At 34.8% G+C, this 17,500-nt stretch overlaps 1 protein-coding gene across 7 annotated transcripts in view; it reads right to left on the bottom strand.

Moving 5' to 3' along the window:
* LOC135198012 (glycine receptor subunit alpha-4-like) overlaps positions 1 to 17,500 on the bottom strand; it is a 758,459-nt gene that overhangs the window by 149,593 nt on the left and 591,366 nt on the right. For all 7 annotated transcript variants that reach the window (XM_064225359.1, XM_064225361.1, XM_064225362.1 and 4 more), the window contains 2 exons: positions 6,549 to 6,656; positions 2,437 to 2,555 (listed from right to left, as the gene is read on the bottom strand). In XM_064225359.1, coding sequence (XP_064081429.1) covers positions 2,437 to 2,555; positions 6,549 to 6,656 — 227 coding nt within the window. The remainder of the gene's footprint in view (positions 1 to 2,436; positions 2,556 to 6,548; positions 6,657 to 17,500) is intronic.

The following is a 17,500-nucleotide window of genomic DNA, read 5'->3' as shown; positions in this document are numbered from 1 at the left end:
TATCAAGCAACCTAGCTAATAAAATTACAACTCCTAATGATTGCCAATTAATCTCTTGAGACAAAACCTAGAAACATTTTAGAAGATAGAGAAAATAAAAACACACTTATTGAGTGACTTGAAAGATGTAAAGGTTTATAATGAAAAGTTTCGTCTTCAAAAACTAAAAGCAATCTATTCCATTTGTAAGATACCGACAGACATAATAGCGCTACCACGTCAGGGCGATAACTTGAAAACTGACCTATTTACGACTTTCCAAGTCAGAGGTAAAACTTATCACGTTATGGTGGGAAGTCTATTCTTTTCATATGTGACGTCATCAATACAGTAACATAAATGGTGAATTTATATACTTCAGAACCGAGTTCTTTTTATTGGAGGTAATGTAAATACCGCCATACTGGAATGGTAACAAGCATCTGTAATTCCAGAAAGGAAATATTATGGACCTTCCATTAAATCCGGATGGAAGGCATCAACTATTTCGGGCATTCTAACAGGTGTGCGGTTTCTTACGATCTTTATCTTGACTAAAAAAGTAGTTCTCTCCCAAGGTGATCAGACCTGTTACCATAGGTTATCCCAAAACCATAGCTTTTGTATTTTTTTTTTTAACTAGAAGCTACTGGGATTTTAACCGCTAATTATACTACAGTTATTTCGAGTAAATGCTTTTCAGCCGCAAATCTTGTTTTTCAAATAAGTCTTAAAAATAAGTGCATTTGTCCGTTAAATTTCGAAAACTATTCTAAAAAATTCTACACATTTCTTAATAAAAATCTTAACATCACCCCTAAAACAAGGAAAAAAATTCTTCCGTAGTGAATACTCAAAAATAAGTATCAGTACCCCCAAATCCTTTAGACTGATGAGAGAGAGAGAGAGAGAGAGAGAGAGAGAGAGAGAGAGAGAGAGAGAGAGAGAGAGAGAGAGAGAGAGAGAGAGAGACTGCAAAATCGTTCTGGTATTTGACAGGAATGCGAATATTTTTATGTATCTAACATTCGAATTCTCATCGTTATTAGGAAGTATTTGGTTCCATTGGGTTTGAGGTAGTAAAAGTCAAAGTTGTTTGCCTATATTGGCAAACAACATTTTACTTTCACTACCTCAAGCCCACTGGAACAAAATATCCCCTAATAACGATGAGGATTCGAATGTTAGATACGTCAAAGAATGACACGTTTGAATCGATATCAAAACACAGCCATGAGAATGATTTGCGCAAGGGAATTTTTTTAAACAAGAGCAATATTCCTAACATTTATTTCCCATTCTGTGGATGGATAATACCTGACACATTACAGCTGACATTGGTCAAAATATAAAACTCTGACCCGACTGATGGCTTATACACTGGAGACAGATAAAAATGTTTTAACATTTTACTATCTTTATAACAAATTTACTGCAAAATAGACTCGCACAATGCCTGAAGTACAGGGGCTAAATTCCCCTCATAATATCCGATACTCATCTTTTATCATTTAGTCCATGATTGGCTGCCGTGTCTTAAAAATACTAGAGGAAACCAAAATGGAACATTGTTGATAAAATTGTTAATCTATCCAACGTACCCTTGGAAAAGTCTACAGATCTCTTTCTGTATACACCTATTCCATATTCACACATGTTCTCCCTTTATCGCATTTCTTCTTCCTCTCACATACCCGCACACGGAGGCTGGCATCTGCCCATCACAAAACCGCATCCCAAATGCAAAGACCGAAACCAACGAGGAGAGGATTAGAAGAAGGGTAAACTTGACTTGTTGGTTAGGGTCTCCATTTCACCGCCCCTACAACCCCCAACTCCAATCCTTTTCTACACCTCCACATCCTCCGGCTTTTCCATTTTCTCTTCCTACTTCTCCCCTTCGAAGAGAAACGGAGAGGAGGGCAAAGCAGGCTCTTTAAACTATTTCTTCTTCGTAACAGTCCCAGAGCTGATTTTACATTACTCTTGGTTTCAGTTCTGTGCAAGAGGGTCGATCTGGTGGCAACATTCTTATTGTCGGCATCGATCTACAGTTATACGATACAGTATGTTAAACAAAGGTTAAGTGAAATATGCACAAAGTTTCTTGATGGCTCGCGGAAGACTTCATTCTTTTTATGCATGATAAGCATCGACGCTCCTCATGACCGTTAAGCTTAATTACAACTAAGGAGAGCTTTACATGGCAATCGTGGGTATAGAATTTCCTGTATTTGTGGTGCAATAATGCTACTGTAGTAATTGGAGAGAGAGAGAGAGAGAGAGAGAGAGAGAGGAGAGAGAGAGAGAGATATGTCCATTACCTAGGTACATCAGGTCTTTATGTCGCCTGCTTCACTCACACCCATTTAGCAATGATTTCTTTCGAACTTATCAAAATGCCAAGAATCAATACCAATGATATTTGAGTGATTAAAAAGAAAATCATATACTTACTTGACCATGTAAAGGATGGTATTATCTTGATACAGCCAGATATAATGGTTCGGGATGGTCATCTCTTGAAAAGTGACGGCTTTGGCATTCTTGAAGAAAGAATCTGGTCTCCAGATGTCCTGCAAAAGAGACATTATCGGATAAGGGGCTTCAACTAAACACAAAAACACACAAGTAGAAGTCATTGTATATGAAAAAGGTTTCACAATAAAACAAAAATGATAACTTCCACGGGAAAACATCCCATACTCTGATATTACGTATATGCCATATTTCTGAACCAAATATGGTTTGCAGATTTGGTTGGTAAAATAACGCACAATGTTGATTTACAATTCAAATTATTATAAGAAACGATTTGGCAGCGGGGGAGAAATTTAAGAATCTCCATTCTCATATAATATTTCACTCCCCTCGGTATAAAAATAGCAGTATTTTGGATTCAGCAGTTCGGCTTTAAAGAAACAGACTTGGCCTTTTCTTAAATATATCTCAACTACTGTTTATTTCAATGCATATCTGTTATTTACATGTATTTTATTCATTCTCTATTTTAAAATGACATTTATGCTCAGTTTTCCTTTTTTACTTATAAGGGTTCGATTCCGTGAAATCTCGCCAACTTCTATTAAACACTACTCTCTCTCTCTCTCTCTTTCTATAGCCAGGCAACTGAGAGCCAGCATTTCTTCAAAGCACATAGTTTCATTGAAGAGCTCGAGAGACTGAAGTTTTCATCTTAAACCCATATCCATATTCAGCAGGCCTCATATATTTTAAAATTTGACCGCTTTAAGCCAATTTGAATACATGATAATGAAAAAAAAAGCAAAATTTACTCCAAATCTGTTTTCCTCCTACGCCTCATTATTTTTTTACGTGACGAAACTTTCACAGCGGAGTTCGTGTCTGTGTTGATTCGAGACAGGCCTCACCGAATCCTCCTCCGTTACTGAATCTTCTCAACGTGAATAATTTCGAGTGTAATAGGTGCCGACCTTTAGCGATTAGTTGGAATTCGTTACGGTCCACAAGAACAAAACGTGTTCTCTTATCGAAGTATAATGTGAAAAATAATTACTAAATATAATTCGGACAGTAGTGGAAAGGAAATCCATTCGAAAACAAGAAATCTCTACCGTTTTAGCTTACGTGCCATTCAAGTTTTATGTTCTATTTTCCCTTTCTATTAAACAGTTGGAAAATTTCATATTTCAGCTTTAACGGTGGAAGTCACGTCTGCAATTTCTCAAACTAACAGACATTTTTGAATATGAAGAATTGGCGAGCACAGTATCTCACATAACCAACATAAAAAATAAAATTGTCAATATATTTCCTGGAATATGAATAAACAACTCTTTGTTTCTTTGAATCTTCAACAGAGAACCCGTATGGGCAGTCAACAGACTAAATTTACCCAAGTGGGCTCCAAACAGAAATCATCCTGCAGAGAAAAACAATCTACAAAAAAGTGATGATCAAATAAATATAAGGGAAGAGAAAATAGAGCCAATAAACCTGACATTCAGGAGACGTCAGCAGAGCAGAGCAGGAATGAATTTGCTTCTCCCTTAACCATTTAGAGATCAGAACTATATTTCTTAGCTTTAAACCAGTGTTTTAATGGGCCTTTTATACTTGAGAGGGATATATATATATATATATATATATATATATATATATATATATATATATATATATATATTATATATATAAATAATGAATTTTAGGAGTTTCATTATGAAATATTCGTCGAATATTGTATTTGTACAATCAGCAAAGTGCGCTTGTTGCTGGCATCTTATGTCTAAATAATAAGGACAGTAATATCTCCAGAAAGTTACAATATATGAGCATGAGTAAAGGTAGCACAAAAAAATAATAATAATAAATAAAGTTAAAAATCCATCACTACCAGAGTCTTTGCAGAGTACTTGTTCCCTTTGACACTGGGTCTTATAAGACCAAATGAGTCAAAGAGGCGCGAAATTCAGTGAACCCTTCTCAGCTGACGCTAATATCCGAAAGAAGAAAGATCGCTGAAATCAAATATTCAACCCACGGTTGAGTTCGGCTTATCTCTGGAGCCTCCTGGTTATTTTTGGTCATTTTCATCATGGGGCTGACTTACTTTATGGACACTACGTGCGGGAGATAGGATTTTCTCCTTCATCATTTCATTTTTTTAAATGGTATCAATAACTGCTACTCTGGAACCACAACACTTTACAAGAAATCATATTTATGTGGAGTCACGTTTCGGAATGCCACACAGGGTATCCGTTGATATTGTTTTGTCAGCATCCACAATTTAAGTCGCGTGTAGGTAGATTCTCAGCATCTCTCTTTAGCTTTCTCTTTCTTTGGGTGTAGGAAGAAAATTAAGAGAAAATAGGTCATCAAAATTGGCACGCTCCTTTAAAAATCCTTTACTGTTAAAAATCCTTTACTGCTGTCCTTAGCAAATCATATAAACGGTAGATGGACAAATGTGTTAGTCTACACCAAGGTTATAAAAGAGCATGAGACGAGCTGTTAGGTCCAAAAACAATCTTATATCTTTAAACTGGACAAGGTATATGGTACGAAAATATATGTACCAGTGTTTACACACCTATATATATATATATATATATATATATATAATATATATATATATATATATATATATATATACACACACACACACGCACACATATGTATATATAATGCATTTTTTATTTTTGAGTGACTGTATACTAGCCTAAAAAAAAAAATTGCTCCCATCTTTCTGTTACTTCTATTGTAGCCCGAATGTACTAAACTTTATGAAGATTCATAATTATAATTTTGCCGTTACAGGTAACCATTGATTCTTTCTTCCAATTTTTTTTATACAGTTCTTGACCACCTTATGTTCTCTCAAATCAAGCGCACCTCTTCAATAATTTTCCTATTTCTTTATAATAACTTATAATACCTGCAAATAAATATCCTCCCATTCATCATCTTAGTTAACCCCAATCAAGTAACTTATTCAGTAATTAGGACCATTTCACTTTCCCTCCTTTAATCTTAGAGTATTGCTTCTTGACTTTTCCAAAGCATTGCCTTTTGACTTCTGCAATTTCTATATCTTGTTACTCAACCCACCAAGAAAACTGGAAAAGTCACGTATAATTATTCAACTTACATTTACTAGGAAAAAATATGTGGTGATTATTTATTAATGTACATATTTAAGTTTTATTTTCGTTCGAAATAGGCAGATAAAAATTAAATTTTCTATAAACATTACCAAAAATGTTCTCAAAGCTAACGGGTGTTACATACATATCCTCTATTCATTGTTGACTTACTTTCTTTCTCGCTATTTTTCTTTGTTCAACCCTGGTTTGCGATGAGATCTAAGTTGGCGATAATAAGTCACGTACACCATCCCTCTCATGTTCAGTGAGAAGACTTCGATTATAAAAGTAAATAAAGACAGTAGGAAATATATACCAGCTGTTCTGACTTCAGCATTGTGTGTAAGGAATATTCATTTTGAAACCAAAAACGTTATTCAAAATTAAGAAAACCCTACATCTCTTGGGAGCTTTCATGTTGATCATTATTCTTTTCCCTTGGAATCCAGCCAGGCGTCAAACACGCTAAGTTTCAACAAATTCCCAAACAAAAACTCTAATAAGAAAATGTCTGCAATGAAGGTCACAGTCACAGGAGTAAACGATCACAGGCATAAATGGCAATAATTTCTATGATAATTGTGTGCATGGAGGTCCCGATTTATGCGCATAATTAGCCTTTAAGCCGCTGAGGCATGAACACTTTTTGTGAATCTACATGTAGAAATTACTTCCTAAAATGGAGAAAATCTTAAAACTTACATAGCTTAAATGTTATTTAATTCTCATTAAAATCACACGTGCTTCTCTATGGGCAAAAACTTACCAACACGTAACTATTCTACAAATAATCGGTTGTTTATTTATTCATTTAAGTCTTTCAGTATACACGCACGTACATAAGCTGGCGCGAGTTTAGAAAAATTTACTGAATTAAAAGATATAAATACAATCGCTGACAAAGACAGGCAGATATGCAGTCAGAATGACAGGTAGTCTTACCTTTAACCAGTTAACAGGTAGAAGCCGATACTCATGTGTCATATTGTCAGGTAGACGTAGCCTCCAGTCCTTCCAACTCTGAGCGAAAAAGATGTCAGCTGCGTACGTCTGTGGAATATAGGAAAGTTGGAAATAGTTTTAAAAGGAATTAAAACACAAAATATGCTCTCAATTAATAACAGGACAATTAAAGATGTATTCACAACTCAAATGCTAATTCTTTCTGTGAGTCAGCCACATTTTATATGCAGATGTTAATACAAGCAATTAGACATCGTTCAGTTATCGTTCTTTGTTCACACTTCTACAGATATCTGGTAATCACCACTGCAACGCGTAAGGCTTCGATATTGACGAATGGCATAAAAGACATTCTGCGATTTTAATGTGCGCCATGTTGTAAATATTTTACCATGAAAATCATAAACTATAAAATGCTATAATATATATATATATATATATATATATATATAATATATATATGTGTGTGTGTGTGTGTGTGTGTGTGTGTCCTTATACCAGAGAGATCTGATATACTTTAATGCTGACCCATTTTCGGACTTTTATGGGTCTTCTACAACAGATTATTGGCATAAAATCGAAAACATTCTTTTGGTAATTTAACGTCAGAAGAGCATTCTGAAGGATAGCTATATATCATAAATCTGATCACTATTGTATCTACATACTTTCCCATGTTCTTCGGCCAATTGTGTGTGTGTGTGTGTGTATGTATACATGTATATATATATACATAATGTATATAAAAAGGACCTTTGGATACCTTTTTAGTAGCTATACATGTATGTGTAAAAGACAGAATGTCCTCTTAACTTCTCGACTTCTTCAAACTTTTTAATACACAGAAAAAACCTAACTTTCCGGGTAGTGAGGTTCGCACTCATGCACTATCGGTTTAGGTGAGGTTAAGAATAATATAAATTTATTAGAGGACATATAAGAGCGGTTTAGCTTAACCTCAACCCAGCCCATCGGGCGTTTGGATTCAAGGATTTGAAGTGACAAGGGTATCCAGAAAGTTTGGAGGAATCTATGAAAGTCAAGAGAGTGTTGTGGCTTTTACAAAAAATCAACTATTCGCATCAATCAGAAACGAGTATTGTTAATAAGAATGATAACCCCTAAAAAGGAAATCAATAAATTATAACTTTTTCGTAATATAAACACACACACACACACACACACACACCACACACACACACATATATATGTATATATATATATATATATATATATATATATATATATATATATATATAATATGATATATATATATATCATACACACACACACACACACACACACACCACACACAAAACACACATCGATCATATTTCCTGCATGTTACACAGCCTTCAAATTCACCTAAGTAATCAGTCTCGCTATATGTCTAAAACTATTATATTCTATTTCCAAAACCAAGACCCCTGATTACTCCTATGCAAGCACTCGCACCTTCAACAAGGAGGCCTCAAAAACAGAACCAAATGGAAGTAAAATATGGGTACAAAATCCACGTAAGGTTACCGCCTGTGGTCGTTCATCACAAAGAGTAATGGCCATCGGGATTGGTTATGGTTTTGCTAAGTATCATTACCGGCCATTTTACGTGATGTCGGAAATTTCTTCTATTGTGCGCCTCGTCCTTCCATATATCCTAATGGGTCTACAGAGGAATATTTATCATGAATGATTTATTGCTAGCAGAGAAGAGATGGCCTTTCCCCTTTATTTTCTTGTACTGTTTTTATCCGCTTCCTTTTCTCTAATTGGCATGTTAGCTAATTTTCCATTACAACTGGAGATTTAGCGCCACTGTACCGAAATATGTGCAATATTTATAAAAATTTTTGATATCTACCATTAAGGAAGTGACTGACTGAATATCTTGATGGCTGGGCAAAACGATCGCTATGGAAGAAAGCAATTTATTACACCCTTAAAATGAGAAACGTTTTCAACCTGGCTTGTCTGATTGCGAGCTCATGTATAAAAGTTTGAAGCCACTTTCTTAAATCGAATGAAAAACTGTCCTTATACCAGAGAGATCTGATATACTTTAATGCTGACCCATTTTCGGACTTTTATGGGTCTTCTACAACAGATTATTGGCATAAAATCGAAAACATTCTTTTGGTAATTTAACGTCAGAAGAGCATTCTGAAGGATAGCTATATATCATAAATCTGATCACTATTGTATCTACATACTTTCCCATGTTCTTCGGCCAATTGTGCCAGCAAGGAAATATTGATTGTGACACAAAGAGAATATCTTATGAACCCATTTCATGTACTGTTTGCCTTGACAGTCAAAGAATCTCTTTTTACCAAGTCTGGAAGTGATTGTTCTAAGTTAATATTCCTTGAATAAGCAGTCGAAGAACATTCAAAGCCAAAGAAGTGAATATAGTTTATTTGAATTCGTTGAAGAAGCTAGCCATCTTTAAAAGGCTAAACTTGTTGCCTTTAATTTCTTTATACTTTCACTGCATAATTTTGTGAATCTATGAAATGGGGGATTGCATCTTTGAAATTTACGATTTTACTTCAATTGTCATTACTTACTATTAAAAATATCTACAGCATCGTTACTGTGGCCATTACGATGCAAGATATATCAAACAAATCAACATCTACATCAACAAAGGATAAGCTAAGAAAGCAAACGGCCCTCCCCCTCACCAACACACACACACACACACACCCTTTTCATCAGGGTGCCGCTATAATCTTCGCTTTCCACTTCTCTCCTTATTCATGAAAGAGATTCTTAATGATGAAATTCCTCCGCCTTATGTCCTAATTAAGTAGAATTCATTTAATTCCCCAGAGCCGTGAAAAAAATTAATTTCTTTTTATGGAAAAAAAAAACTCTTAGGCTAATTACATTTTCATCAAAGGACACCGAGAAGAAATAGCCACTTTTGACCATAAGGCAGAAAAATCCTCGAGTGTAGGATGAATCGAGATACAGAGACCTACGCATTCAGGATCCTCCTCGATTCTGAATAAGCGTCACGGCTTAGCCATTGTTACACACAACTAATATCCAGTAATAGTTTTAACGTATTACTCGTCTTTCTAAAGGAGGCCCCAGAGTGCCATTACAGTGTGGGGCGGAGACATGGTTAAAGAGCCTATGGGAAAATTCCAGACGATCCTATTACGTTTTGTGCTTCAGACCGTGTTGTTGTATGTTTTGTTTGCCTAGCCAAAATTGTACTGCTGCATGGCGTACATATACTTCTTGCCTTGTTGTGGCTCTTGCCCTTGATCTTATTAGGACATTCCTTTTCATGCATATTGCTGGTTGTGCTGTTGTTTCAAATGGCGAGACATTACATTACATTGCAACACATACACAAAAAGCATACAAACATCTATACATATAAGAATATATCTGCATAAGCCACAAGGAAAATTTTTAAACAAGAAAAGACAGAGTGCCAAGTACTTTCGTGTATTTAACACATCTTCGGGGCCCCGAAGATGTGTTAAATACATGAAAGTACTTGGCACTCTGTCTTTTCTTGTTTAAAAATTTTCCTTGTGGCTTTTGCTGGTAAACAAAATCACGTGCTTACTTTTGTGATTTCATAGTATAAGAATATATATATATATATATATATATATATATATATATATATATATATATATGTGTGTGTGTGTGTGTGTGTGTGTGTGTGTGTGTGTGTGTGTGAGTGTGTGTGTGTGTGTGTTATAATTGTTAGGTTATATAGGAGTATATGTCAGGAATAATAAAATATAACTTTACATACTTTCCTCCAAGAAAACACTGCTGTTTTACAAGCTATCCACCAATAAGAAAAGTCATCTATGTTAACACCTACTGTTGCATGAAGTTATACACATCCAAGCACGTTTACATATGTGACTGTTAAAGGAAGCACATACTCACACTCAAACTCAAAATAAAAATACCACATATATTTTGGCTATATACGATAACTGGGTGTTAGTTAGTAGAAAACATCTTAAGAAGAGGGGAACTTCGGCCTCTGGGAACAAGATGAAAGACATTGGTTTCCATGTCAATGGCTGGCTAAGCTATAACTAGTATACATACTAAATAGTGGTTGCATTGTCCGTTAACCGGCCGCCCGATAAATTAAAAAAGTAAGATAGAGATAAAATACTGGCTACCTATCTGCCTGATACCGGAGTTCAAAATGAAACAGCAGTTAAGATAACTAGAACTTCTTGGGAAAGTGGGTTATTAATTTCTTATACAAACATCACCTTCATAAAGACGTAAGTAAACATATTCATATAAGGTAACAAACGGACGCGCACACACAAACACACACACATACATACATACATACATACATACATACTTACATACATTATATATGCGTATACATATATAAAGGTATAATCCACGAAGGAAAAATAAACAACGGAGTTTCCGCAAGATTTTTCGACATTCAACGTCCTTTACTTAGCAGATAAACAGGAAAGCTCATATAACTGATAAATAGGGATTATAAGGAGATTAGTACCTAGAATCCGGCACACCTGGAGAAAGAGTAACCTTTCCAAACAAGCATAAACATGGGTACAATTTAAAAAACAAACACAAAAAGACTAAGTCAATCTGCTCAGACACAAGGGCAAGACAATTAAAGGGTAATATAGGGTGACAGCAGCTATTCAGTACTTTGGTAAGCAAAAACTTATTCACAATACATATTCACAATACATAAACATACATATACAACATTGAAATGGTTCTCTATGTATCAAAACATCTAAGAAAGGGAGGCAATTGTCTTTTTCCAATTCTTTTTCCAATTCTAGAGTAAACTTGAATTCAGCATTTATAGGAAACTAACCAACAACTTAACTTATGTTCATTTCTATTCAGGCCACCATCTTAACATCAAAATATATTTTTTTTCTTCTACGTTTTTACGAGCATTGCGCATTGTCAGTCCCCAATATTTGGATCAAGAAATTGAATACATAAGAAAAATAGTGAAAGATTTATGTTATCCTTCACATATATTAGATATTTGTTATAATAAAGCCCCACAAAACGTTTTATAGTGTAAGTAATACGGAGAAAGAAAATTCTAAGAACATTCTTAATTTACCTTATTTTAACGGATTTGAAACCATTAAATCATTGTTAAAAGCCTTGAAGGTCAGCCTTGTTTTTTCCTATAATAACACACTAAAAGGGATGTTAATAAAAAATGACCCCAGGGAAAGCAACAACATAATATATAAAATTCCATGTATCTCGGACAGTCGAGCAAGGGCTTAGAAGTAAGATTAAACCAGCATAAATATTCTGTAAAAACTGGGCAAACATCTAATGCAATATTCATTCATTTAAGTGAAAACAACCACCGAATAAATTGGATTGGTAGTTCAGTAATTGCAAGGTCAAAAGATGTCTTATCACGAAATCTTTTAGAATCTGCAATAATACAACTTACTTCACATTGTAATTTTAATATGAGTCGTGGCCTTTTTCATTTAGACCCTTGCACTTAAATACAAATCAGTTGCCTTAAGAGATATCTTCGTTGTATATGTATGTTTATGTATTGTGAATATGTATTGTGAATAAGTTTTTGTTTACCAAAGTTCTGAATAGCTGTCACCCTATATTACCCTTTAATTGTCTTGCCCTTGTGTCTGGGCAGATTGACTTAATCTTTTTTTTTTTTTTTTTTTTTTTTTTTTTTTTTTTTTTTTTTAATTGTACCCATGTTTATGCTTGTTTGGAAAGGTTACTTTTCTCCAGGTGTGCCGGATTCTAGGTACTAATCTCCTTATAATCCCTATCTGTCAGTTATACGAGCTCTCCTGTACTGTCAATTCCTCATGTAAGTCAGTTTATCTGCTAAGAAAAGGACGTTGAATGTCGAAAGATCTTGCAGAAACTCCGTTGTTTATTTTTCCTTCGTGGCTTATACCTTTATTTGTGGATTTATCACGTTCCAAACTTTCGTGATTCAGTTAGACCACACACACACACACACACACCACACACACACACACACACACACAACACACACACACATATATATATATATATATATATATATATATATATATATATATATATAATATATATATATCCACCATTCACGCTCCTCCCTTTGGAGGGATGTCGTCAGAAGTGTGTTCTATCGGTTTCTTAGCAAGTCGCTAGCTACTAGCCCCACGTCCTTCTATATGCTCTGACATAAGCGGTAACCATTCACAGCTTCGTGGGCTGGTGGGCAGTAGGCTGGGACGCAATCCCACACTAGCAGACGTGACAGAATAGTTGCACCAGTGACCACACCTTTTCCCCTTAGAGGTAATGGCTCCAGAAGGTGCTCCATCCATTTAGGGTTTCAGCAGGCAGTCTGGAATGAGGTTTAGCCCTACACCTTGCCCTACGGACATTAAGTCTTGCTGGCAGTAGATCTTGTTCAAAGATTTCGTTCACAGAAGGCCACTGAACTCCGTTCGTTCGCTATTCCTTCAAAACACACTCATCAACTCCTTTCATTTTCCCTCTCCTAATGTGCGACGTTCCTTTCCCCTGTCATCATCATCATCATACCATCACATCATCCTCTTGCAGGAGCCAAAAGCTCTTCATCTTTTATTTAATCACTCACCAGGTTTATGGTATGGGAAGGGATGGCTGGGGTACCATTTGATCGACAGGGGAAAAGGGTTATTAGGAATGATGGCCTCTCACACTGTTATTCAATATCGAATATCTCTGACGTTAACGCTTTTCTAATAGTGCGTATTTTCTGGTAACACAAACAAAAAAATATTATCAATTTTTCCGAACGAGCATAAACGCATACAGTCATGTACACACGCATACACACACACACACACACACACACACACACACACACACACATATATATATATATATATATATATATATATATATATATATATATATATATGTGTGTGTGTGTGTGTGTGTGTGTGTGTGTGTGTGTATCTATGTACGTATCTATGTATGTTTTCTTAAACTTATAAAGACAAACTAAAGTTAGTCATAATTAGTCTGGAGTATATCTAGCTCGCTGGAATTTTATAATACAATTCAGCCATTATACTTTCAGTTCTCATGCATGCATTTATTCATCTACAGTAGGGTTGCAAAGACAAAGCAGTTTGAACATTCGAGAAAGTACTATATGCAAGCAGAAAAACGATCGACTAGTCAAAATCCACCAAAACTTCTGGCTTCTGAGTAGATATATGAAGAGAAGATGCTGCGAATATTTTATGCTAGAAACCCTCATCCTTGATTAAGTAGCTAATTGTTTTCTGAAGACATCCCCTATTACGGGAAATAGCGTAATATTCAGAAACACACACACACACACACAATCTCTCCCTCTTTTCTAAATATATGTGATTATAGAAGCTTTCATTTCATATCTAAGAAAAGGCCAAAGGATTACCGATTTCCTAAACCATTAATTAATTTGTAGCCATTTGAACGTGCATAACTTAACCAATAACAACAAAATTCATAGCGCCAAGCCTTTCCTAATGACGTTTAATGTTCAATCACTTACAGACTTATTAATTCCCATTAATATTCAGGTAGCTGCGGAAAAGACCTTAGGTCTGGCAATCAAACAGAAATAATAAATGTCGTACGTCAGAAGCCATTACCATCGGATTACCACTGGTGATTTCCTATCACGAATTCCTCAAATGTGAAACAGCACGCGCCATGCAACATTTCATTGCAAATCACTGTTCTGTAATGAAGTTCAGGCAATTTCCGAATGGAATTCCAGTCAATTTTTTTCTCGATCGCTATGGAACTATTGCAGAAATGGTAACTAAAAATAGATAAAAGAGCAAATAGTGAGGGTTATACGTGAAAATACTAATTTCAATATAACTCGGTAATGTTGAACTAACAGTTGGGGATAAAGTTATACTGTTCCTCACATAGTAATCTACCCTGGACAAACAGAAATTGAATCAAACTAAGTCACGTCAAATGTAACTCAGAAGAAAGTTTAAAATCCCTCGCGAAAAGAGACGCTATTTTCTTTTTCTTTTTTTTCCGAAATTGCTAATGCCTTTCCTCATGAAGAATGTATTTCACTCCTTTACCAAATAAGTCGACTAAATGAAGTTCACCAGATGCTTTTATAAAGAATTTGCTCGTGTATTATACTTCCAAATTTATACACTTCGCTGTAAGAATGGCGCCTGGAAATCCTTCATTTTACGAAAGCACCGTTAAGGAAATTTACATGAGAAATATCATAAGTTGCGCTTACTTGCTGCACGCGAACTATTTTTCATATATAACAAGAAGCACCGAGTCCAGATTTCATTGATAACTAGAAATACTACATAAGAATTTTACAAGTGCTATTTTTTTGCTATAAAGATAATAAAATATATATTAAGTAAAAATAAAACATATATAAACACACCACAAACACATACATGCACACACATATATGTGTGTGTTTCTTAATGTACAAATCTGTCTGTGCACACAACACACACATATATGCGTATGTATGTGTGTGGCTCCTATTTGTAGTTTGCTTGTAAATGCAAGAACAGGAGAAAGATGTTTGCATACTGTAACAGGACGATCCTTCATCTATAAAAATTCCCAGTTATTCAAAACGACGCATAATAAATTTCTGAAAATATCATTAAATAAACTTTATACGATTGGGACAGAATAAGGAAGGAAAACCTGTAGGAATCTGATTTACCAGGCCAGCGAATGGGAGGTGTCTTTCATCACATATTTCCAAGTGAAGTTGACGGTTTATCATGGCCGCGAGAGCCCTTGAAACGTAATAATTTTGACAGGTAACCAAAACGTGATTTTTGCACAGAAATATTCACAAAAGGAAAAAGTTTTTAAGTAATTTGAATTTTTAGCAATATACAAACCTTCGGCCTTTACATATGGGAAAATTAATCTCATATGTAGCGACCGAGGGCATTTCTACACAAATACTCACGAAACGTGATTTACATAAGATGCGATTTTTAACCACAAATACCCACAAAACGTGATTTTTACACAAACCCATACAAAAGACTTAAATACTTTGATGATAAAAAAAAATCAACAATAAAATAGATATAAAATAGATATAAAAGTTGACCTCGGTCACAAAAGAGCAAAATATGTATCGAGAAATGCATGAGCGCAGCCGCCTGTTTTAATGAATAATTTCTTCGTGGATTTAATCAACCCAAGGTAAGATGGTGCTTGGAAATCTTCATCCTTTTCGAGTAGAGGAAAATAAATTGATTGCTAACATTTCGAGCTACAAGGTACAAGTTCGCCATTAACACAAGCGAAGATTATTTTTCATTTAAAAAACGGCCACATTAGCTTTAATTATTAGAAACAACGTTTATCGAATTAATTTACATACCAAGCTTCGATATAAGATAATTAGTAAATTTCCCACTGGGGCTAAATGTGCCATTTTTAACATATCTGTGATTTCGTATTTAGATCTACATATACACCCCCCAAAAATATTAATGAACAAAAGTCGTCATAAAACAGAAGGAATAGTAGCAATATAATAAAATAATTACCAATAAATGTACGATGAATAATTATTTTCCTTCGCCGTGACTTACGTTACGGGTAAATAATTTCCAAAATGATAATAAAGAAATCCTATGGGCGTCGGTTTCTTAAGTCACACAACTCTGATGACAGCAAACAAATAGTGAAAGTTTAAAAAATGAGGGTAAATTTCTTTTGAAGTTGCCCGTCACTAACCCAGGGCTGATTCAGGAGGAGGGAAGGGTGTGGATGCCGAGTGGGTGGGGGGGAGGGAGAAAGGAAGAACTGTCAGGTTTAAAAAGGACGGAAGCAGCAGGTTCGACTCTCGAAAGAGAAAATATTATCTGAAATGGAAAAAGGGCAACATTGTAATTGGAACACGTAGCGTGAGCTACACCAGAACGCATAATTGCTACCATACAAAATCAACTAGTAAGGCTCAAATGGAATTATATGCAGATTCAGTTAAATCTCAAAAAGACTTCCAATTACGCCAAGACAGATGATTTACATTCTCTGTAGAGCTCTAATTTGTCAAGAATAAGCGTAGCGAGGAGCGTAAATTCCATTTGAGAGTATTAAAGAAGGCTAATATAATTATTCCTTATTGACAGTGCTCATACATGCATAAAATATATTCGTACAAATTATAATATATATATATATATATATATATATATATATATACATATGTGTGTACGTATGTGTATGTATGTGTATATATATATATATATATATATATATATATATATATAGATATATGCTTAAAAATCACAGTAGATGCACGTGACTTCATTAAATATGCGAATACCACAGGAAATTGATAGGCAGAAATCCCCCCAAGCGCTTTCCTCTTTACTAAGACATTCGTTCCTTGACAATGTCTTAGCAAAGACGAAAGCGCTTGGATTTCTGCTTATCATTTTCCTGTGGTATTCGCTTAAGATATATATATATATATATATATATATATATCTATATATATATATATATATATGTATATATATATCTATATATATATATATATATATATATATATATATATATATATGTGTGTGTGTGTGTGTGTGTGTGTGTGTGTGTGTGTGTATGACTTCACTGAAATTCTGTAAGCCAAATTCACCGGAATTCAGAATGATGAGTTCACTGTAACCGAACGTCGGAAGGGGAGGGAGCGATCATGATGGATATCTTCCAGGTATAAGACTGGTAAAAACCTTCCAGAGGCAAAATAACTCCGTTACCAGTAGCAATGACGTTAATTTCCCCCCCCCCCAAAAAAAAAAAAAAAAAAAAAAAAAAAAAAAAAAAAATGGACATTCGTAGTTTCAGTGAAAATAAAAAAAAATTAAAAAGTA

The sequence above is a fragment of the Macrobrachium nipponense genome, chromosome 21 (assembly GCF_015104395.2).
Source record: "Macrobrachium nipponense isolate FS-2020 chromosome 21, ASM1510439v2, whole genome shotgun sequence".
NCBI lineage: Eukaryota > Metazoa > Arthropoda > Malacostraca > Decapoda > Palaemonidae > Macrobrachium > Macrobrachium nipponense.
Note: the sequence above shows the minus strand (reverse complement) of the source record. Positions and strands in the feature narration are given on the sequence as shown.